Genomic DNA, 25,165 nt, shown 5'->3' with positions numbered 1-25,165 from the left:
GCCATTGGCAACTTTACTTTTATATCAGAATCAGTGGTATGAACAGGTTCTGGAATAATGCATATTAAAAAACTATTGTATGAATGTAGTGTTAAGAATGTAATTTTTCAAAAGACTGCCCTTCTTATATTATATTAATAAAATAAATGTGTAGCAGTCTTGTCTCCTATTCTCATTTAACATTACATCATTTCTTTCTCTTGTCTATGGTAAAGTGTATTCATTATTACTTCTTCTATTTTTTATGGGGAGAGAGAAGTCAGTTCTCCCATTTTATTTGCCATTGTTTGAATCCAGGTGACCATGCCAAAAAAAATTTAGCAAAGACTTTTGCAAGATTTTCTTCGTAAGTGACATTTACCATGCTTTGAGGATAGAGGGAGGGTGGGAGTGCTTGGAGTTGAAAGGGCAATAAGTTTTGAGTGTATTTTGCATGTGTGACAGCAATTTCATAGGGTTTGGGACTTGTGGCGATTTAGAAAAAAAATTGAAACATAAGCTTAACAAAGATTTTCATACGACTGTGACCTTTTCTGGAGGGACATGGTGTTTGTGTGTGGAAATGGTGGAAATGAAACGCCAGTACTTGCATGGTCAAAGTATGAAAGCAGTAACATCAGGGGGTTAGGGACCTAGGACTATTCCAAAACATGAAAACTAAAACTGTAACCAGTGTTGATATCAGCACCACCACCACCACCACCATCAGCATTCTTCACATCATGCATAAAAGCTTAAGCTGTGTTGCACCTCGGATGAGCTGTCAGGGTGACATCGCATGTACTTCAGTCCCCAATAAATGTCATGATACTGTTGATGTGTTACATATTTTGGGACACCGGAAGTTTAGACTGGGAACATGTCCACAGGGCACTCAGATGTAATACTGCTGAAGCAGGAAAGACACTTATGGCCATATAATTATAAAAATGAATTTTAAATACAACTGATACCTGTGCTGAAGCAGCACATGAAACTTTACAAAATTTGGGTACAGCTCTGGTAAAGAAGTGCACTGTACATGCAGCTTTGTCCTTTGGCTGAACAATATATAGAATTTTGGCAGCTAATTAGTGACAGTTAAGCTGATATTGACCACATGTCATATTGACCAGATTGGTCATCAGGTCATTGGAGTGGTCATTTGTCTACATGCTGTGGGCATTTTATCCTGTCTGGGGCAGTGTCATCATGGATCATTGCCACATTGCTAGATGCTTGGTTGCTGATTTTCACACACATGCATACATAACAGAGCCTCTGAAGTTGCTGTGGCCCCAGAGTGTCCAAGTGGTCTGAAGCGCTCACCGCTATGGATCACTGCCATCTCACCTCAGTCTGTGTGGGTTCGAGTCTCAGACTTGGCCAATGTGGTTATGTGGGAAAGCTTGCCAGTAACTTCTCATGGGTCAGTGGTTCTTTCCGGGGTTTTCCTGGGTTCTTCCTCCACCATTTATACTGGCCGCCATGTATATCCCATCTTTTGCTGAGAAATGGCATTAAACCCTACAACAGCAACAACTTAATTTGTCATATTTTCTGGATATGTCCAAGGAATAGACTCAAAACCATCAAATGACCGTTTGCTAACTTAATGTGTTTGGCATTGGACATAAGATGCCCTTAATTATCTGATGTATATGTTTGGTCATTATGTTTTCCCAATTGTTTAAGCATTCTGTAGCCACAAAGTACAAGACAAAAGAGGTGCGAAAACATATATCCTAGACTTGTCAAAAACCCTGAGTTGAAGAATTGCCACATAATTTTTAAATAATTACAAGATCTTTAAAATAAACATTATATCAGATACTCATGTCATGTATTTTTTTAACAATATATTGTATTTAGATGAATAAGTTCATTAGACCTTTAGAAGAATGTAGTTTAGGTCCATACAAATAGAAGATCTATGCAAACAATAACAGTTGACAAACTAATACTATCCTCATGATTAAATAAAACCTCACCATCAGTCTGTACTGGTCAATTAGGTGTTACATAGTTTGGAAGGACTATGTCCGCTTGTGTGAATTACATATTTAAAACCATAAAAACAGAATAGAATAATGCTGTTGGGTAAAATTTGGTAAAATAGTATTTGAAAAATAAAATGATTTTTTATTAATAATCAGTTTTAGGTGGCCGGTTATTCCTGGAGGGATAATAATAATACTAAAAGCAAGCAGGATATCTGGAACCAAAATTGATACATTTTCTGGTGCATTTAATAACTAGGTTTACCAGGTTTTCATTTTTTTGGTCATACTGTGTGCCTCCCTTGAATGTCTTTATATTAAATACAAAATCATATGGCTGCAAAATTAATTTTCTGCAAAAATATCTGCAATAGATGTATCAATAATTGTTCATTTACTGAGCTATCTGACTTGCAGTCTTTTGCTTTCTATCTACATTTATCCATCCATATATCTACCATTTCCCTTATACATTATATATTTGTATATCTATCACGATAGTTAACTGTGTATCCATGCATCTTTCCTTCCATCAACCTACCTGTTCATTCCTCTTCCCATCCATTCATGCATCCATCTGTGTGAAGTGTCAAATTTTGAATTGTATTGATCCTTAAAAGTTGAATGCATTGAGCATTAAAATTTTATCACATTTAAGCTAGAAAAGTCTTTGTGAAGGGTCACTTTGACCTTTCTTCTTTTCTCCCCACTCCCCCCATGTCAGTGTTAAAACTTGAAAGGCTAAAATTTATGACTCAGGGAGATCAACCTGGGCATTGCTACACTGTCGTGTGCATGTAAACATTTGAGCTACCAACCGTAACCGCTTGATAGGAACCCATGTCAAATTATTATTTTCAAAGGGAAATTGATATACCCCATAGTTCACAGATTCTATGCTGTCTAAATCTGACAGAAGAAATTATTATCTTGGAGAAAATTTGGGAACTGCTGCCTACAATTGGGCAGAATAAATTAAGGTGTACACTTTAGAAGCAATGAAAATTTAAAGTGACAACCTTAGTCTTAATTTCCTGAGAGAGGAGAAGTTTTGGCTCAGGGGAAAGCCTAAAGAGAAAAGTGCTTTCCTTGTTAAATAAGAAAGGGATAAGGCGGCTGCCTTGTGAGAAAAGACCGGGTTTAGTGCTAGGACAGACAAATTCTGCAAGAGAACAGCATTAAGGAACAGCTTTTTTGGGAGAGAGATGGGACAGTCTTAAGACAGAAGTCCAAAGAAAAGAAGGACAAGGTCAGAGTAAAGGACTAGGAAGTCCAGGAAGGGACAAGGAGTAGAGAATAGGAAGTCAAGGAACTAGGAAGATGTTGATACATGCACGGTCAAGGGAGGAAGGTGATGCAAATCACCACTCATTATTATGATGAAATAAATCCAAATTGGACACCACTATCAAATTCTGTTGACATAATTTAGATTGAATTGGAATTGCCGCATTTTATTTGTTTGATTAAATTTGTTATTTTTCTTATCTTAGGGGGCTCGTATTGCTTTATTTTTTCCCAGTATTCTTGTTCAGTTCTCTGTTGAAATTTTATTCTTTTTTCACTACCACCTGGCTATAAGATCGAGGGAGGTCATCCTCTAGATAATGTCAGCCAAATCCAATCAACCACTCCTCTTACTAAGAGGACGACGTTACAATCTGTATGTTACCATTATTTATCCAAAATTACAAGTATAATAAAATATTAATAATCACAGGTCAAGTAGCTGGCTGTCTTTGTCTAACTGATATAGTTTAGTACAGCCCTCATTTGCCAGCATTCATAAATAACTTAGTAAAACCCACTGTTTACAGCAATTAGATATATTTAGTGCAGTCACAGGGTAAAACACTGTTTCCAGAAATTCTGAATAACTGGCTTGGTTATGGTGTACGGCTAACTTGCCAGTAGTCCAAAGTAACAGGCTCAGTATAGCTACCTGTAGCCAACAGTTGCATATAACTGGCTTAGTCACAGTATAAAGTGCTCTGTGGCCATTAGTTCCCATCTTCACTAGCCAAGGTTTCGATATGATAATCCTATCTACACCTTGGCAGATCAAATAGATATATTGGTGCATTGTCCTTGTGACATCTGTTGGATTTCAGTTGTGCTAAAAAGGATACTTTGGAGGTTTAACATCGAAGTATGACTGTACCAGAGGGAAGCCATTACAGGTGTATTTGAATTAAAGGTATTTTTGCAAATATGGACTGGCACTGGAAAATTGCTTATTTATGAGTCAATTCAAGTTGTGTGTTCTTCATGTCTCGATCATGTAGGAACATTGTTCAAATCTAAACAACTTAATTTTGATTGTATTTGGTGGCTTGATGCCGCATCCAATGAAATTCATAGACCTGAAGCACAGAAACATCTGCTCAATACGCCAAGCTGTAGATAGGGTTATCACATTGGAACCTTGGCTAGCAAAGATGAGTAGTTGCAGGTAACTAGCTTCATCACAGTGCAAAGTCCTTTGTTGCCAGTAGTACTTAACGTATCTGGCTTAATAAGGCCCTCTGATGCCAGCAGTCTTATATAACTTGCTTGTCAATGGTTGAAAGCCCTATGTTGCAAGCAGACTCTTATAACTTGTGTGGCAATAGTATAAAGCTCAATGTTACCAGCAGTCTCAGATAATTTGCTTTGCAATAGTATAAAAGGCCTTATGTTGCCAGCAGTCTGATAACTTGCTTGGCAGTAGTATAAAGCCCTATGTTGCCAGCAGTCTCAGATAACTTGCTTGGCAATGGTATGAAGCCCTATGTTGCCAGCAGTCTCAGATAACTTGCTACATCACAGTATAAAACTCTCTGTTGTGAGCAATCCCAAATAACTATGTGTAAGGCCCTCTTTTTCCAGCAGACCCAAGAAATTGCCAAATCACTTTGAAAGGCCCCATGTTTCCAGCATTCCCAAGAAATTGCCCAGTCACTGTGATAGGTCCTCTGTTTCAGCTGTCCTAGAAAACTGAGCAAAGTCAGACCAGTTTCAAAACCAGATGGAAACCAAAATCTCTACCAGGAAAAGAAAATGGTAGCTGAGTTCAAATTCAGGTGCTAAAAGAAGGCATTTGAACATGAAACTATGAACTTAAAAGCTATCCTTTTTCTTTCTTGCAGTAACAGTTAATACTGCTTATAAAATAGTTTTTGTAGGAATGCAGAATCTGTTTAAAGTGCCACTCATTTAGGAAAAGTGACTTGCCCTCCTCAGCCATGATTTGTTAATGTTGGCAACAAGAGCAATTTTTGAACCCTGATAAAAAAATATTTCTATACAGTATATCTATCTGTCTGTCTATGTCTGTCTGTCACACACACATAGAGGGAAGAAAAATTGTTAACTCATTAACCCCTGGTGCCGCGTTTACGTGACAGGAGGTAGTAGCCTACTACCGAGCTCTGTAGCGTCATGGTCATGTATGATACATTAAAGTGGTTGGTGTTATAGAAAGGTTTACAGATGTAGCTATACAATGATACCAAATAATCTGGATGTTTTAGTTGCACTACAAAATATAGAGGGAAAAACTTAATTTTTGGACCCATTTTTTTTCTCACCCAGAATTTGCCAGTGGTCGGAATCCGATTTTGTGTCTGGATTTTAGACTTTTTGGCCTCAGGTCTAAGGCACACCGGTCTCAACTGCACACAAACAGGTGAACCTTTATAAAAAGTAGGATACTGTGTGCATTTGGAATAAAGAGTGGTCTCAATACGAAAATGATGGGTCCGTTAAAGAAAAAAAAAGAAGGAACTCTGCAACTTTTACCCTTCTGCTCATGTGCCAGCAAAATGACCAATGGAAAATGATGTTTCTAACACAACTAGGCATTAGGCTAATGGAAAATCTGTTGGAAGTCAATGTATTAGGATGTATTCAGAAATAGCCCCCAAAATGTATTTCCTACTTGCATTTCAGGCAAAAACGACAAAAATCTCCAAGGGTTAATAAGTTAAATTCATGGTGAGTGACTTAAACAACAGAGTCAAGGACAAAAGACAAACGGAGGCATGAGTGGGTGTGTATGTGGAGAAAATAACTAATTCTTGTTGTCTAATTCTTGTTCTTGCTGCAGTTGGGGGCTGAATGCAAGGCTATTGTACAATTCTGTAGTTCTGTCTGGTACATGTATGGTTTTCTTTGTCTCTCCATTTTTATCTTCCTATTATAGGTTTTACATGATATGTGTCCTTACCAATTATGACTACTAGTTAGATTCACAATTCAGTATTTAGAGTTGTGTTAATGTGCCTCAGGTGTGTAATAACCTTATACCAAGCACTGACCTTATTCAACAGCTGACTGATTCTGTAGACTGTAAACAACTTAACTACACTGGAGTGATGGAGTGTGAGAGGTCTGTTTACCTATTAGGTGTAGATGTAAAATATTCAGTACTGTGGAAGGGTTGATATGTGCTTGTTTATTCAGTAAATTCCAATAATTGCATTGCTCTTGTTAAGGGCTTAAACAGTATATCATGCAGAGGAAGTGGGTGCTAGGTGCCTTTATCAAGGACACACCAAAACGGCTGACCTGGGCTGGACTGAGTGGATAAAATGGAGAAGATTTCAGTTATTTTTTATAAAGAGTAATGAAATCAGGCAATAAAGCAGAAACTAGGAAATTAGATTTTTCAGAGTTATAGAAATCATTGGTAGCAGAATTGGTCCAGCTTGGCTTGGTTTTGCATGTTTAAAGCTGTTTTTAAGCATATTATAGGCTATACCAGGGGTCTCAAACACGTGGCCAGCAGGCCGTGTGCAGTCTGCCAAGCCGTATTATGTGGCCCGCAATATGATTGGCGTCACAAGATCTCATGAGAGGTAACAAAGGTGGTGCGGGCCTCTGGATGGTTTGAGTTTGGGCTATACATAGGAAGAACCCAAGAAAACCACCAGAAGAACCACCAACCAAGATGAAGCTACCTGCAAGCTGTATCACATACCTAGATTGCCCAAACCAAGATCCATGGAACAGAGGCAAGATGGTAGTATTTGGTAACGGCAAGCAAGCATCGTAGTTTTTACTAATTAACAAATAACAATTAACTGAACAGATTTGGAAAAAGCTCTTCACTTTACCTGCATTAAAATATAAAATCCACATTTACTGGAAATCATAACCGGTAATTGACAAGTATGGCACAAAAATTGAGCTATTTATAATTTTCAATGTATTTTCCTGAAATTCATCGCTCCAGCTTGGAATATTTACATTCCACAGACATCTTAAAAAAGCAAACCAGGTAGTCGGTGAAGGAATTTGAAAGAAATGGGCAGTTTACCAATGCAAATTTCGATCTTGATTAAATTCTGTTCTTCAGCCTTGTATCTTCTGTTAAGACATAAGGTCATAATAATAATAATAATAATAATAATAATATTTAAATTGCAAATTCAACTATTTTACATGATAAGCATAATATATCAACAGACATGAGAGTTCATTAGTGAATAAGTTTGGATTATTCATGTATATTTTTGAAGAATCCTGTTGAAAACTCAACTGAATGGGCTAATGTCTTTTTTTAATTTTAAGTCCTACCTTTATTTCTTTCTTAAGTTACTCCAGTATTAACAAGATTCAGTCCAATCTTTTCAAATAGATTCCCCTCCACACAAAACACCAAAACACACACACACACACACACACACACTATTAGACCCGGAGTTTGTCTTGTGTTGTCTTATGTACAGTCCCCACCCAACTCTGCTATAGCCTTCAAATGGAAAGTAGGCCTTTTGATTAGACTGTGCACTTGTTATTCTGGGTTCAAAATCTCCCACATAGGATAACAGTCACTGCACAACTGACTGCACTGGCACAGAGATATAGTGATACCATAGTTGGTTTGTAGGGAACTAGGTTAACAAGGAGCATACATGATTGGTAGACCAAATAACTAACATACCAAAATTTATTGAAAATATTGTATTTCTTTACACGAGGGATATGACGGAAAATGGATTTATCAACATATATGAAGGTAGGATGTTATTGTGAGATGATTCTATTTTCACTGTTTGAGGCACATGTTATATAACATGACTTGGTATTTACTTGTTATGTGGGTTGTATACAGAAACCATGTGACTCAGACAAATGGAGTGAGTGCACAAGACCAGTTCAAGTTACTGGGTCATTTGACATACTTGCCTTTTGTTGTCGACTCTGAATGGTATATCATGTTGTAGACTGAAAATTAGCATTGTTTGAAAGAGGATATGTAAATGTTGAGTCAGAATTACATGCACATTTCCATACCTTTAGTTATATTTATGTATGTATGTTGTGTGTGTGTGTGTTTGTGTGTGTGTGTGTGTGTGTGTGTGTGTGTGTGGGTAGACAAGCACTAACTACATGTATATAATCTATATGTACATTTAGTTGAGAATACATGTCAGCATGACTACATGCACAGTAGTTGTTTCATGTGGACCACACCAGTGATCACATAATTTTCATTGATCAGTGAATTCAAATTCTATCTGTACAAATCATTTTGGGATTAAAAATTGAATTTGTTGTTGAAAAGATAGATGGAAGAACAATTCACATACATGTACATGTATGCTCATATTTGAATTTTGAATAATCTTTCTTCACAAAAGGATTTATGAATTCAAGTACATGTGACATGACAATGTCAGATGCTCTGTAATGATCATGTAAAAAGGGAAGAATTTAAGGATTATGAATGTTGTAGACATTGTTCTTTAAATATAATGAAAACAAATGAAAATTTGATATTTGTCAATATCTTGTCAAGTTGTGTAGATTCCCGTGAGACAAATATTTTGACATGAACTGCTGAGAAATCTTGGACGTTTGAAAGGAATAATGTTTATACAGCAAATATAATCATGTTTTAAGGATTTGACATGTTATTCTGTATACACTCTATAGAATTTAGGCCTGTATACATTGTACAGAATTTAGGCATGTTTACATTTTACAGAATTTAGGCCTGTATACATTGTACAGAATTTAGGCCTGTACACATTGTACAGAATTTAGGTCTGTTTACATTGTACAGAATTTAGGCCTGTATACATTGTACAGAATTTAGGCCTGTATACATCATACAGAATTTAGGCCTGTATACATTGTACAGAATTTAGGCCTGTATACATCGTACAGAATTTAGGCCTGTATACATTGTACAGAATTTAGGCCTGTATACATCGTACAGAATTTAGGTCTGTATACATCATACAGAATTTAGGCCTGTTTACATTGTACAGAATTTAGACCTGTATACATCATACAGAATTTAGGCCTGTTTACATTGTACAGAATTTAGACCTGTATACATCATACAGAATTTAGGCCTGTTTACACTGTACATAATTTAGGCCTGTATACATCATACAGAATTTAGGCCTGTTTACATTGTACAGAATTTTGGCCTGTTTATATTATACAGAATTTCGGCCTGTATACATTGTATAGAATTTAGGCCTGTATACATTTTATAAGCTACAGAGCTCGGCAGTAGGCTAGTACATCCTGTCACATAAACTTGTCACCAGTGGTTAATGTTGTTAACAATAGAATATCCTGCTAAGAACAGTGATAAGTTGGCTTAAAAATAATAGCAGGTAATTACTGCTGTTAATTAATATGTAGGTGGGGACTAATACCAGCAATACAGTAATAGCAGGTACGTATAACGGACTTAAAATTGGTGTACATGCCCCCAAAAATGCATACTTGACAGATTGAACATCTAATATATTTATCTAGTCCAATTCGCAAACCTATTCTTGTTAACTGGGGATGGGTATTGGCAGCTTTGTTGATGTGCAACACATGTGAAACACGAAGTTCCAATAGGTAATACATATGACTATGCATAGTTACATCATGTATTATATCCATTGACTGTACACATGTACATTATACACAATGTGTATTGACTATACACAGTTACATTGTGTATTATTTGTATCGACTGTACACATTTACATTATTCATAATGTGTATTGACTATACACAATTAAATCATATATATATATATATATATATATATATATATATATATATATATATATATATATATATATATATATATAATACACAATTACATCATGTATTATATGTATTGACTGTACACATTTACATTATTCATAATGTGTATTGTCTATACACAATTAAATCATATATATATATATATATATATATAATACACAGTTACATCATGTATTGACTGTACATATTTACATTATACATAATGTGTAGGGACTATGCACAATTACAGCATGTATTATATGTATTGACTGTACACATTTACATTATACATGATGTTTATCAACTATACACATGTTGTAAATTTGTTCTATGAATGCCTAACTTAAGCCATACCATACTGAAATTTGAGCTGGTGCTACAAGAAGATTTGTACAGTGGTATGCTGCAGTATTACTGAAATACTTGGGGGCCCAGAGTGGCCGATTGGTCTAAAACACTTACCACTACGGATCACTGGCATCTCACCTGTGTCTGCGTGTGTTCGAGTCTCTGGCTCAGCCATTGTGGATATGTGAGAGAGCTTGCCAGTAGCTTTTTGTGGGTCAGTGGTCCTTTCCGGACTTTGCACCATTTATACTGGCTGCCATGTATAGCCTATATTGTGCTGAAAATGGCATTAAACCCTGTAACACCAACAACAACAACTGAAATACTGTGATACATACCATGGCACACCACAGTTATATTATGGATCAACAATTTGATGTTATGGGGCTGGGGCCTTACCTTTTTTTTGTTGACAAATGTTTCTGTCTTGCAATTGCTGGGAAAAATGTCTTGTTCTGATTTTGTAGGAAAATAATACCTTAATTATATCCATTATATTTAAGAAAAAGAAATATCTTAAGATAAATGAAAATAATTATAAAAAATCTCAAAAGAAAATCACAGCCCAGCCCCCCCCCCCAACTAAATGGTCAGTAGCTTATAGCAAATTTGCTATGATTGTTAATTGCTGTATAAATTGTAATCTAACAACTGTTAACTATAAAGTGGGATGATTAAGCTTGCACTATAGTTGACACCTGTAAAAGACATTGTGCTGACATTAGTTAGCTTTTATGATAAAAATAGAAAGTGTTGACCTTCAAGACTATAATTATTATAATAGGTTGGGAAACTTACTGGGGCAAGATATTTATTAGAGAGTGCCAGTAAACATAATGCACACTGAACTGAACAACATGCATTAGCAAACAAGTTTGACATGTTTCTTGTTTTGATTGTTTCAATTCTAACATTTTCCAAAAGAGTTTGATTTGTCCAGATATCTTGCACAGCATCCTATTTGGCTTCATGGCTGAAATATGTGATTAAAGGACCTTAAATATAATTATATTAGTATCATTCAAAATTCATTTGTGACAAATACAGCTTTGTTGTAAAATAGATAATAAATATTTGAATTCTTTTGTCATGAAAAATCGTGCAATTTTTAGTGAGATTTCTCTGGAATTTACACACAGGTATTCTGCATGGAAACTAATGAAGTATCGGTAAAGTCGAAACATACCGCGGTATGTATCACCAGAAAAAAACCACCATGGTAAACCAGTATATCATTAATACTGTGTGCACCTCTGACTGAAATATTACATTTACAAAGGATGTGAGAACACGTTGATGCATCATTAGTGGTGCGAACATTCAAAATGAAGTCTAAAACAGTTATCTCTGCACAGTCAGTTTGGTTTATTTCCTGTCATGCGTATCTGACATATAGAAAACAGTGGTTTTATTGATTTATTATTTTTTTCTTAAAAATAATTTTTGGTGATAAGTCGATAGTTTGTTGGAATATTTTCATTTTTTATTGAATCCATAGAGTTAAATTTTTTATTGGTTATTGTATTGACATGTATCAATTGATATTAGTTTAATGGTATACTAGTCCAGCTTTGTTGTTAAGGTGACACAAACCCAACAACATAGGCCATAGTATCAATGTCGACCTACAGTTATATCTTGCAGGTTATAGGAGAGTTGGGAATACATTCATCCCACAGTGTTTTTCATGAAAAGGATTTATTAATAAGAGTATTTAAAAAATTGTTAAACCTGTATGCAATGTATGGTGATATTATGGTAAATATTTAGAGATTTAACTGGAACTTTGACATTGTTGTATAACATTGCTATATTTATGTTTCAGAATTTGATGGTGAGACCGTGCTGTGTCGGGTATGTGGAGACAAGGCCAGTGGGTTTCATTATGGAGTTCATGCATGCGAGGGATGCAAGGTAAATTTTATGTAGTACTTGACCAAAAGTAAGTTCCCAATTTTGGTTTAAAAAATCCCATGGACCGCTGTTGTAATGTGTATAGGTTTCTTTCCATAAATACTGGTTAATAGACCAGAAAAGAACATGGGATGATCTTTTGTCTGTCACCCTTTGTCTGTCTGTAATCACTGTTCCTTTTAAACTTCTTTGAGGATTGCCTTGAAATTCCTAGTACTTGGAAGATTGCTTTGAAATTTTACATATACATTCATCCCATGGTCTGATTGGTTCTACATGAAAATGGTCCTGCTGAGACATATAATATGGTTGCCACAGTGGCCATCTTGAAAATCTTGTTATTGTTACTCCGGAATGGATGGTCATATCATCATTGAGGTTTTCACTAAAGGACTTCCCATGATGCCTATTTGATCCATAAAGAAGATGTGGCCAATCTGATAGTCACTATGCTGTGACAGTCACCATCTTGATTCTACAGTGGTAAGCTTGAAAATATTGTTCTCTATGCTCATTCAAAAATCATGTTGAAGACTTCTGTGATGTCTAGCTGGTCCTAGATTAAAATGGTGGCATTCTGAAATCCAACATAGCCATTATGGTTGCTATCTTCAAAGTCTTTCTATTGCAATTCCTCTTGTTTGGATGGTCAATTCAAAATAGTGATTTCTATAAAAGACGTCTTGTGTCTGGTTGGTCCTGAATAAATTTATTGCCAATATGATAGACAGTGTGACCAACATAGCAGCCATTTTGAATTTTTATTATTGCTGGTCCTCCTCGAAAGCCATTTTGACATGGGGTTTTCACTTGAAGACTTTTTATGATGCCTAGTTGGTCGTAAATAAAAGGGGGTGGGGGGTGGGCTGATCTGATGTTTCACCAGATTACTTTCTGTGATGTTTAGTTGGTCCTAAATGAAAATTTTGCCCATCTGATGGCCAATATTGCCAGAAGAGTTGCCATTTTGAAAATCCTGTTATTGCTACTCCTTCTCAATGACTGACATAGCACTGGCATGTTTTTGTTACATTTTACATTCTAGTTGCACCTTAATGAAAATGGTGCTGATATGATGTCCAAACAGTAGCCATTGGGAAAATATTGTTATCACTACTTCTTGAATGGATGGTTCTTTTAGCGTGTGGATTTTACTACATAACTTCTGATGATATCTGGTTGGTCCATATAAAATTGTACCAATCTGATGTCCAAGATGGACATCAGAGCAGCCATCTTGTTAATCTTATCACCATTCCTTCTGATTGGAGAGTCATTTTGAAATTGGGTTTACCAGATTAATTCTTATGATATCTAGGTGGTAGTAAATGAAAATGGGGGCAAATCTGATGTCCACTATACCCCTCCTGAATGGATGGTCATATCACCAAATGACTTGTTATTTCTAGTTATTCCTGAATGAAAATGGTGCCAATCTGATCTCAATTATGGCAGCCATCTTGAAAATCTTCTTGTCACTAATCTTTGTAATGAAAAGTCATATCAACATGCAGAAAGATGTCATATGGTGTCTGATTGAAGATAATGCTGATCTGAGATCCAATATGGCAACCATGGTGGCCATCTTGAAAATCTGGTCAGGACTGCTACTTCAGAATTGATGGGCATATTGACATAGGTTTTTCCAGAAAGGTTTCTGAATGTAATGGTGCCCTGAAAAGATCTGATATGGTTGCGAAAATGAACATATTAAAAATCTTCTAACTAATTCTCCAGAATGGATGGTCATATTGGATTTTGGTTTTTGGCACAAGGTAAATGGTGCCATCTTACATCCAATATGGCTGTCACATTGTTAATTTGAAGATCTTATCACTCAATAATACAGAGATCAGCAGTTATTGAGGGGCTCATGTTTAAGATGATGGCTTCTTTCCCTATTTCTGGTGAAGTTCATTAATCGCTCTATATATGTATGCTAACATTGATTATCAATGCAGAAGTTAGGTATTCTATATTTTGGCTGATCTGATGGTAGGATTTGAACCCATACCCGTTTGGTCATGAGTCCAGCATTTTAACCACTGAGTCACCATGGCTTCCATTAAACTTGATTGTTTCTATGCCCAGTAGGTATTGTACTCCTTTACCAAAGACTACCACTGAACACGATTTATATGTTTACCATTTATCTTATTTTGTTGTACTTAACTGCTTACCTTTATTTGTAAGGTTATGTATTTTTGAAAGTTTAGGTTAAATTCTTTGTACAGTATTCACATTTTTAAACTTTTAAATTTTATTGGCAAAATATAGTCACTATTGTGCTGAAATGCTGTTAAACTGTATTACCTACATGTACATATGCAGAACAGGGATTGTAAGTGCTATATGCATAGGGGTTGCTTTACACTAAAGCAATGAAAACTTGATTGAACTGGGTTTAGTATGTCACACACACATGGGGAGGGAAAAATTGATGACCTAAATGAATGATAGACTTAAATGAATCAAATGTGACAGATATTGGGCAGGAGAACATGCATTGAAAAATACACAAAACTTTTGATAAGATGGATAAACCTCATGTCATTATTAATAAATTTGACAGCAATAAATAAAATAGTCAACAGAAGCAATAAATAAAATAGTCGGTTGATGACAAAGCTTCTGAAAGCAGGTATTCAGTAGATGAAAGATTGTGTTCAGTTTAGTGCAGACAGCACAGACCCGGATCTGTCGTCACAAAATGAAACAGCAATTTAATTAAAAACAGCACAGATCCAGATTTCTTATATCATAATGAGCCAGCAGTTAAATCAGATTTGTTGTATCGAGAGGAAAGATCAATTTAATTAAAAACAGCATTGACCCAGATCTGTTTTATCATGATGAAACATCAGTTTAATTAAAAACAGCATTGACCCAGATCTGTTTTATCATAATGAAACATCAATTTAATTAACAAATAGCATGTACCCAGATCTGTTGATCATAAAGAAACAGCAGTTTAACAATGAAAAAACCTAGAGTGGACCCAGATCTGTTGGATCATAATGAAACAGCAAGTAAATTAACAAACAGCATGGACCTTGATCTGTTGAATCATAATGAAATGGCACCTTAATCAGGTCAGATGCGATTATTGATGTCTTATGATCATTAACAAAAAGCATTGGCCCAGATTTGTTGAATATAATGAAACAGCAATTTAATAATGACAAAAATACAACGGCATGGACCCAGATCTGTTTAATCATAATGAAACAGCAATTAAATAGTGACAAAAAATACAACAGCATGGACCCTGATCTGAACAGCAATTTAATTAACAAATAGCATGGACCATGATCTGTTGAATAATAATGAAACAGCAATTGAAAAATAAAAGCTTCGACCTGATCTGTTTAATAATAATGAAACGGCAATTTAAAAATAAAAGCATGGACACTGATCTGTTGAATCATAATGAGACAACAATTTGAAAATATAAATCCCCAGCATTGACCCTGATTTGCAGTTTAACTATGAGCAGCAATTTAATTAGGGTCTATGCTCCTATGTTTTTCTTAGATCATTACCAAACAGCATGGATCCAGATCTTCAGACACATAATGTAATATGGCAGACGAGACCTGGAAATACAACCATTGTGCTTGAGTTTGAGTTTGAAATTTACTATTAGCCAATTGAAAGGGACTTTACTTTTGCAACTTTGGTCTTGATTGGCTAACTGAGAGAAAAAAACAACCCTCAGTCTTGAACTCCAGCTTTGAGTTAAGAGTTTTATGAGTTAGTTCCAGGTCTGGATATCTGGTCTAGTTTCCACTGAATTCAATGCAGTGTTTATCAAATCACCGTGTCACCCTCCATTTTGCTTCCTACATTTGTCAGTATTGTTTTTGCAGTGGGTGCTGCATTTTTATTACCTTGTAAATGTTTGATATGTATCCATATCCTGTAAGATCTACTGTCAGAGACTTCTCAGGTCTGAAAGTGGTCTTTATAACCAGCTGACCTTGATATAGTGTATTTGTAATCCATGAAAAAAAAGTTTAGTGGATTGAGAGAGTCAGGAGAGAAAGAGCATAGATTTTTTTTAAATAGCTTAGTTTTTTAGGGCCTAGTTCACCTGTGAAACAGATAAAATGCTGTGCATGCATTGTGCATGCTGGATGTGAATGATGTGGTTCCTCCCTGCAAGATGTATGCATCACAATATTAAAAGTCTGATGGACAAAAAAAGGTTATAAAATAGGTGATTTTAGTAGGGCTGTCGATTGGACTTTTAGTAAGATTAAAGTTGCAATGCAGGATTGACATAAACAGGATTCTAATGTTAGATACCCATTGTGGAATAAGTATGGTAGATAATTTTGCTTGCCCTAGGTCATGCTCATGCTGTGTCATGTGTCACGTACTGCACCATTACATGCTTGCATTGACAGCCTATCATGCAATGTGATCATTACTTCTCTGTTACCCGTATAAAAAAAAAATGGGGCTGTTTAATGGTTATTAAAAAGTTATGCAAAATGCAGATATTATGTAATGTTCATCAAGGCTTCTTTGCTACCAATAGATATAAATTCTTTAAAAAAATAAATTTTGGTGCTTTAGTAAAATACACATGAAGGATGTGAATGAAGTTGGAAGAAACGGCATTGTTTCCCATCCATGAAACCAATCCAGCTTAAAGATTTTTCTCCTCTTTATCATTAATGATTGATAAAAGTATGAAGGTCTGTGAATAAGACTTGCACCAGATTCCCTACTGAATTTTTTGTCAAACTTTAATTGAACATGTGTTCCCAGCTCCTTGTTTACTGCATTTTCTGTACATCTTAGTTACAGTACAGACATGTGTTGAATTGGATTTTTTTAAAAAAATGCATGTGTAGAAAATTTATTGAGATGGAGACTTAGTGCATGTCAAAGAATGTACTAATAGGATGTTCTGTAAAATGCCGTTTTACTGGTATATAATCCAAAACAGAGCACAGTCATGTTAGCAAAAAATTAGGTCACTACAACCATAATTTACTTATTAATGTAGCTTTAACAGTTTGAGTCCTATTGATATGATGTTTGCAGTGTGGCGGTTTATAGCCATTCTAGCACTTGGGGCATCTTGCCACAGAAAGGTAGCATCATGTCCCACCCACTCAAATTATCCTGGCACCAGGCCGACCAGTTGTAACACTAACCTGTTAACACTGCGTCAAGTGAGGCAGCTGTTTGTACCATTTTTGTAAGTCTTTGGTATGACTGAACCGGGGTTCGAACCGGTGACCTCCCTCATCCAAGGCAGATGCTCTAACCATTTAGGCTGTCCATGTTTCGTGGAATCTGCTGCATGTCAAATGAAGAAGGAAAAAATCGATGGAAAATGAAAAGTATATGAACCTTCTGCCTGTGGTGATATCTTCAGATAGTTGGCAGATTTAATGACTGTGTATGCAAAAGCATCACTGATTGCTTTGAATTGTTTTTGCTGATCAGTTACTAGTTTCTTCATTGAGAGTGTACTATTTAACAATAACTCATTGGATTAGTCCGCTGTTGCTGTGAATCTTTTGCATTATGATACAATGCTGTTCGAGGTGTAAATGTACTTAACTGTTTCTAGCATATTTTGCCAGGGTAGATATAATCACTTGATAAATTTAACTACAGTATGTTTAAAAGCTCTCTTTTTCTCATATATACCCACATATATCCCAGATTTTAACCTGGGATTCAAAATGCTAACATTGAAAAGTTGTTCCACAATTGACCATGAGTAGATCCTCCTGCCTTGTGACCGTTTTCGTACAAGCCTATGTAGTGTCCAGTATATTTGCCTGACTTGAGAAGGATGTCCAAGCAGATGAATTATTTAAAGAAGATTTATCCTTTTTAGACAATATATTTCACTTTGCATGATTCACCTGATCATCCTCATCCACTTAACTCTGCATGAAGAGGGCATGATATCATAGATAAAAATAGGTTCATGTTGGATACACTATTCTCCTTACCTAATGAGTGCCGACTACATCATTGTTGTAGCACAGTAGACTATCAAATAATGTCGGATGCACTGTACTGTTTATAAATGTAATTCCTGCCAGTCAACTCTGTTCTCATATTAGAGTCAGTCTTTCTTGTGTGAAGATGAGAAAGAAATTCCAATAATGAAGAAATCTTTTACATAAGAAATACAATTTACCCCAAAATACTTATATCTAATAAATCAATTTGAATAAAATTTACCTCGAAATACTTGTATCTAATAAATCAAGTAGAATTAAATTTACCTCAAAATACTTATATCTAATAAATCAAGTATAATGAAATCATTTTGGCAATCATGTTTCTTAATTCCATTTTGATATGGCTTTTCTTATCCAGTGTTTGGTTGTCTCCCTTACATAGCAGTTGTAAATATAGGACACATGATCAGTACTAATGATTTTGGAAAAATGGGAACCAACCCGGAAATGGGTGAACATAAAATAGAGTATATATATATATATGGGTTTGGCTGACCAGGATTGGTTAATAATGTTAAGTTATGGTTTAGGAAAAAAGCTTATCCTAGTTGTAAGAAATAGACATTGTTTTATTGATGGAATTTCAGTTTTTTAACAGTCTTGAGTTTGGAACACTCATTAGTAAAATTAGCACCAGACTCTTTGGTGCAGAATTGAAAGCACATGTTTCAAACAGGCACTTCCAGAAAATGCAGTGGCATTTTCCTCTACACAGCTAATATCCAGTTTCATCTATACTGGTAAATATATGTTGGATCATGAGCACTTAAAATTTTTAAGTTATTGAATTTTTAATATCATGGTGTTTGCATAGGTTTACAATGGGAACTGAATTAGTACTGCGAGTCCTATATAGGTACAACATTCCCTCAGTTTAATGCAGTCCATGGTACATTATTTCCTCATTATAACATTGTCTTTTACATAGTACTGTCCATGAACCATTATTCCCTCAGTTTAATGCTCTGTTATAGTACTCCCTCATTATAACACTGTCCATGGTACAATACTCCCTCTTTATAATACTTCCAATGGACCATTACTCAATCAGTTTAATGTTATATATGGTACAATTCTCCATCATTATAACACTGTCCATGGTACATTACTCCCTCATTTTATTGCTGTCCAAGAGAGCCATAAAGTATACCAGCTTGTAGTGAGATCACTTTATAATTAAGTACATGATGCATATAATTTTTGGTATTGCACACAAAAATACTATATAACAGACACTTATAATGAAGGGTGCTGTATTGAGGGAGTGCTGTATGACTTTCTGTTAGGTATACAAGTTTTGTAACAGTCATATACATCATTGTGTAGTTTTCTGCAAAGTCTGTCTTAATGAAGAAATACATTTTTGTGTCATTATTATATTGGCAGGGTTTCTTCCGGAGAAGTATTCAGCAGAAGATCCAGTACCGTCCATGCCTTAAGAATCAGCAGTGTAATATAATGAGGGTCAACCGCAATCGATGCCAGTACTGCAGGTAGGGTTTGATGGTTAACTGCAATTTATGCCAGTACTGCAGGTAGGGTTTGATGGTTATTCACAATTTATGCCAGTAAAGCAGGTAGGGTTTGATGGCCAACCGCAATCGATGCCGGTACTGCAGGTAGGGTTTGATGGTCAACCGTAATTTATGCCAGTAAAGCAGGTAGGGTTTGATGGTCAACCGCAATCGATGCCGGTACTGCAGGTAGGGTTTGATGGTCAACCGTAATTTATGCCATTACTGCAGGTAGGGTTTGATGGTCAACCGCAGTCGATGCCGGTACTGCAGTTAGGGTTTGATGGTCAACTGCAATTTATGCCAGTACTGCAGGTAGGGTTTGATGGTCAACTGAAATCGATGCCAGTACTGCAGGTAGGGTTTGATGGTCAACTGAAATCGATGCCAGTACTGCAGGTAGGCTTGGATGGAAAACCACAGTTGATGCCAGTAATGAAGGTAGGGTTTGATGGTCAACTTAAATCTATGCCATTACTGCAGGTAGAGTTTGATGGTCAACCAAAATCAATGCCAGTACTGCAGGTAATGTTTGATGGTCAACTGCAGTTTATGCCATTACTGCAGGTAGGGTTTGATGGTCAACCACAATTGATGCCAGTACTGCAGTTAGGGTTTGATGGTCAACCACAGTTGATGCTGGTACTGCAGGTAGGGTTTGATGGTCAACCGAAATCGATGCCAGTACTGCAGGTAGGGTTGGATGGTCAACCACAATTGATGCCAGTAATGCAGGTAGGGTTTGATGGTCAACTGAAATCGATGCCAGCAACCAGGTAGGGTTTGATGGTCAACCAAAATCAATGCCAGTACTGCAGGTAATGTTTGATGGTCAACTGCAATTTATGCCATTACTGCAGGTAGGGTTTGATGGTCAACCACATTTGATGCCAGTAGTGCAGGTAGGGTTTGATGGTCAACCACAATTGATGCTGGTACTGCAGGTAGGGTTTGATGGTCAACCGCAATCGATGCCAGTACTGCAGGTAGGGTTTGATGGTCAGCCGAAATTGATGCCAGTACTGCAGGTAGGGTTTGATGATAACCACAATCGATGCCAGTACTGCAGGTAGGGTTTGATGGTCAACTGAAATTGATGCCAGTACTGCAGGTAGGGTTTGATGATCAACCACAATCGATGCCAGTACTGCAGGTAGGGTTTGATGGTCAACCGAAATTGATTCTGGTACTGCAGGTAGGGTTTGATCTACTGTGGTTTCAGTTATTACTTGTCCAGGTCTTTTGAAAACCATGAGTTGTTACTCTCATAGTTGTTGTGGATTTTGTGATTTAATCTTTGAAAAAGACTAATGAAAACTTCATGATAATGTGGGCTCGACCCCCCCCCCCCCTTTTCCAAAAGCAGATCCTTCTGTTGTAGGACCACTCGATATTGTATGTGTACACAGGGACGGAATTTTATGTACTATACTGTGGCTGCACATTCTGTGATCATTAGCTAGGCTTGCTATGGAGCAGAAGAGCTCATGGGATGGCCTATTGTCCATCATCCATCTGTTGGTGAAAAAAAGTTTGTTATCGCTACTTCTCCTATTCTACTTTGAGGATTGCCATGAAGATTTTCACACACATTCATCCTGAAATCAAGCTGGTCCTAAATGAAAATTATGTGCTTGGACATCCAGTATGGCAAACACCACAGTGGCTATCTTGAAAATCTTGTTATCACTACTCCTCCTGAATGGAAGGTCTTATTGACATCGGGTTTTCACCAAATAGTCTGTTAATGAAGTCTAATTCAAAATAAAAATGGTGCCAATCTATCTCCCAACATAGCCACCACAGCAGCTAATTGTAAAATATTGTTGCTCAAGAACAACAGAGAGTTTTTAACACTCAACAGTTTAAAATAAGAAAGGAAATTCTTTTAGGTCAGTAAATTGTCCTTATTTTTAAGGGATTCCTGTTTTATGCTTCATTTTCTTGGTATCAGCTCTCCTGTATTTTTCTTCCCAAAACTGTCTTTGTTAGTACTTTAATTAATAATTTGCTTGGTTGATACAGTAGTTCCACATCATAACTCTGTCCATTTTATCATGAGATCCTTTATAATAATATATCAGGGACAGACCATTTAATTTTGTGAGAGTGGGGTGTGTCTGTACAGGTGTTTTCTTTGATCCAGGATATTTTTATTCCTATCGCAAGAAGAATTTTTGATTTTTTTTCAACTAATATAATGGATATGATTTTACTTTTATTTCCTCCTATAAATCAAATGAATATTTTTTAAAGCTGTTTGAAAGGCCGAAATTAAAGAAAATCTTAGATTCCCACTCCTGAAAATTAAATGGTTGGTTCCAGATTTTACTAACGTCCAATTAAATGGGATCCGTGACCATATTTGCCTTATAATGAGAATTGTGTTATAATATAGGGCCTTATTGTGAGGGATATTGAGTTGTGACACCTGTGCTTATATTGATGGAGAATCTGTGTGATAACCTTTTTTTGCCTTTAGTATTAAAAATTCACTTGGTGACACACAGTTGTTAAAACATAATTAGTACGGGTAATAACATGAAGATTTAATCACAAGGAAAAGTAATTAAAATATACGTAAAATATAAGCAGTTCACCAAATCTGCAATGAAATTCTTGTTCACCTTTGATTCTGCACTCAATTTCAGCAAAGCCATACCTATATCAGAAATTAGGTACATTTATTGATCTGACTAAAAGCATGTTTGTTGAATTAGGGATATTAACTGCTACTGTGCAGACTTCCTTAAACAATGTAATCGTTGGCAAATCTGTATTGGAATTTTGGTTTACTTGACTTTCCCTGTTAGTTGACTCTAATCTAGTACAATGGCAATCATCCAGCGTAATTAAAGTGTTTGTTATGTATTGTCATTCTGCATTCTCATGTATCACCATTTGGTCAACTGTAAATAGCATGGACCTCAATCATGCACAAACTGATCAGGGTTTCCTTGTCATCCAATGATTTTGTTTGTTATAGACCCTGATCCATAGTTTGCATTATGCATTGGCATGTGTAGATTGATACTATTGGTGGATTTATGTGTTTTATACTTGGGTATGTATGGTAAGCCGGTTCTGGTATTGACTAGACATAGTAATGGCTGATCCTTGTTGTTAATCTTGTATAATTGTCGGTTGAAATGTTTATGCTGAGTTATAATTATTATTAGTATATCCAGGTGTGTTGATTGTGACCTTGTGCAAATTGTGTAAGATATATGACAGTGTGAATTGTAAGCATTTTCCTGTTGGTCTTTGTGAAATAGATAAGTCTCAGCAAGTAAAATAGGAATGTGTTAAATTCAATAGATACATTTGCACATGACTGGATAATAAGAATGAACTTTTAATAGTAGTGCCAGGAGACGAAAAGAGCGCGGGTTTTAGGTTATCAAATAAGGATATAAGGAAGTAATGCAAAGTCTTGACTATTTCTGTATTAGAGAGTGATGGATTATGTACCTGTATTTGTTTTCCTGGTACAGTGGTAAATGACACAGGACTGCCCAAAAATAATACAAACTTGAAAAGTCTAATAAACTTCATGAACATTATTATATGGCTTTGACATTAATCCCTCCCCCACCCCTCTACCCCTCTCCCCAGCCCTGCTTCTCCATATAAGGAGCATATGTTTTTTTTATATGACTGCTCATTGGTAAGTCTGTTTGCTGGCGGAATGATCTGAGAACTAAGTAGTTGACTTGAAAAAACATTTCAGTAATTTCTGATGTTAAATTTGACAGTTTATCAAATCATCTGCATTGTCAGCAAGTGATTTCATAGCATCTGTGTTTATGTGGCAACTACTTTTAAAGCACCATCAAAAGTTGTTCCTTAACAATGTCAAATGCTTTTTGAGTTGTCTGCATGCTTGACAATACGAGATAAGTGGAAAATTGACAGGTTCATAGTGCCTTTATGTAGGAAGTCATGAGATGGGTATGTAATAAATGGTGATACAAAGAAGTAGAGATAAGATTTCAATCTTTTTCATCAATTGCTGGTGAACTGCTATAATTCATGTGATGATAATACAGCGGGATGATTAATTTGCAGTTTGTGCTGTACACTTGAATGCAGATGTTGGCAGAGTATTGCTGTGTATCAGACCCATCCAACATTGATGGAATAAAACACCAGAGGTCATGGGTACAAATTACATTGTTGAAATTTGTCACAGTTGCAATAGATTTTCAGATGTTACACTTGTTAGTCAATTAAATTTTAAGAAATTGTTTAAATCAAATTATTGGGATTAAACTATATATGTTTTTCAGATTGAAGAAATGCATAGCGGTAGGGATGTCACGTGATGGTGAGTAAGCAGATATATTACCTAATTTTTGTGTGTACTTTGTATTAGTTATTTTGTTCAGGTGTACAATAAATTTTATCTGAGGGAAAAATAATTTCTATTTACAGCAAATTATTAAGCAGTAGATATGAAGAAAATAAATTCATATAAAAAAACCAGTTAAAACTTTGTATGGATTTATGGTGTACCAAACATTAGAGCCTTTGAAAAATGACAGACATAATCTGTCTCTACTAGATTATAAGTCGAGTCAAACTACAAACAGCATAGACCCTGATCTGCCATTGTATAATGTGTTTGCAGATAGGGACTGTGTTGTTTGTTTGTTCTATTGATTACTTCTAACAAATTGCATAGACTTTGAATTGTTGGCACATTATGCAGTGGCAGATATGAGTACATGAGGTTTGAGTATTGGGCATGGCCAATGTGGGTAGGTGAGAAAGCTTGCCAGTAGCATCTCATGGGTTGGTGGTTCTTTCAGGGGTTTTCCCAGGTTCTTCCTCCACCATTTATACTGGCTGCCATGTACAGTATAGCCTATCTTGTGCTGAAAAATGGCATTAAGCCTACAACAACTACAACAACATGCAGTTTCCAGTTGGACCTACACTTATAAGCAAGTCTGTACTGTAAATCAGCTAATAGCATGTCATTTCTTCATTAAATTGCCACTCTTATCACAGCAAAAAATGTTCTGTTTACAGAATATGATAATTGAACTCACATCGAACATTTGCTGTTCAAAACTGGTTGTCTTGGCAACAAAGAAATTTTAAGAATGTTTTGAGTGTTAGAAGCAACTGATCTTCTGGAAAGAACATTATGATTAGTTGGTTTTAATGACACTTCTTTAACACATAGTTTATTTTATCATGTTGAGAAAATGAGACTAAGTGCCATTCCCAAATAAAACACTGAGTCCTCCTGCATGATCTTTTACGGTTGGTATTAAACCAGTGACATCTGACTATGACACTAATGTTCAACTAACTGTGGCTCCATCTACTGGGAAGATATGAGTAACTTGCCTTAAAAAAGCAAAGTATGGGTAACATGGGA

General features: G+C 35.9%; 1 protein-coding gene across 2 annotated transcripts in view; it reads left to right on the top strand.

Annotated features, from left to right (window-relative positions):
- Positions 1-25,165, top strand: part of LOC149790438 (uncharacterized) — a 110,313-nt gene that overhangs the window by 30,429 nt on the left and 54,719 nt on the right. The window contains exons 1-4 of one of the 2 annotated variants that reach the window (XM_089972491.1): positions 7,809-7,980; positions 12,178-12,266; positions 19,649-19,755; positions 24,066-24,103. In XM_089972491.1, the coding sequence (XP_089828617.1) occupies positions 7,947-7,980; positions 12,178-12,266; positions 19,649-19,755; positions 24,066-24,103 (268 nt within the window). In that variant the 5' untranslated portion in view covers positions 7,809-7,946. Of the gene's footprint in view, positions 1-7,808; positions 7,981-12,177; positions 12,267-19,648; positions 19,756-24,065; positions 24,104-25,165 lie in introns of those variants that run through there. The other variant, XM_089972490.1, reaches the window with a different exon arrangement.

The sequence above is a fragment of the Sinohyriopsis cumingii genome, chromosome 10 (genome assembly GCF_028554795.1).
Source record: "Sinohyriopsis cumingii isolate HCF-2022 chromosome 10, ASM2855479v2, whole genome shotgun sequence".
Classification (NCBI taxonomy): Eukaryota; Metazoa; Mollusca; class Bivalvia; order Unionida; family Unionidae; genus Sinohyriopsis; species Sinohyriopsis cumingii.
This window is presented reverse-complemented; position numbering and strand designations above follow the sequence as displayed.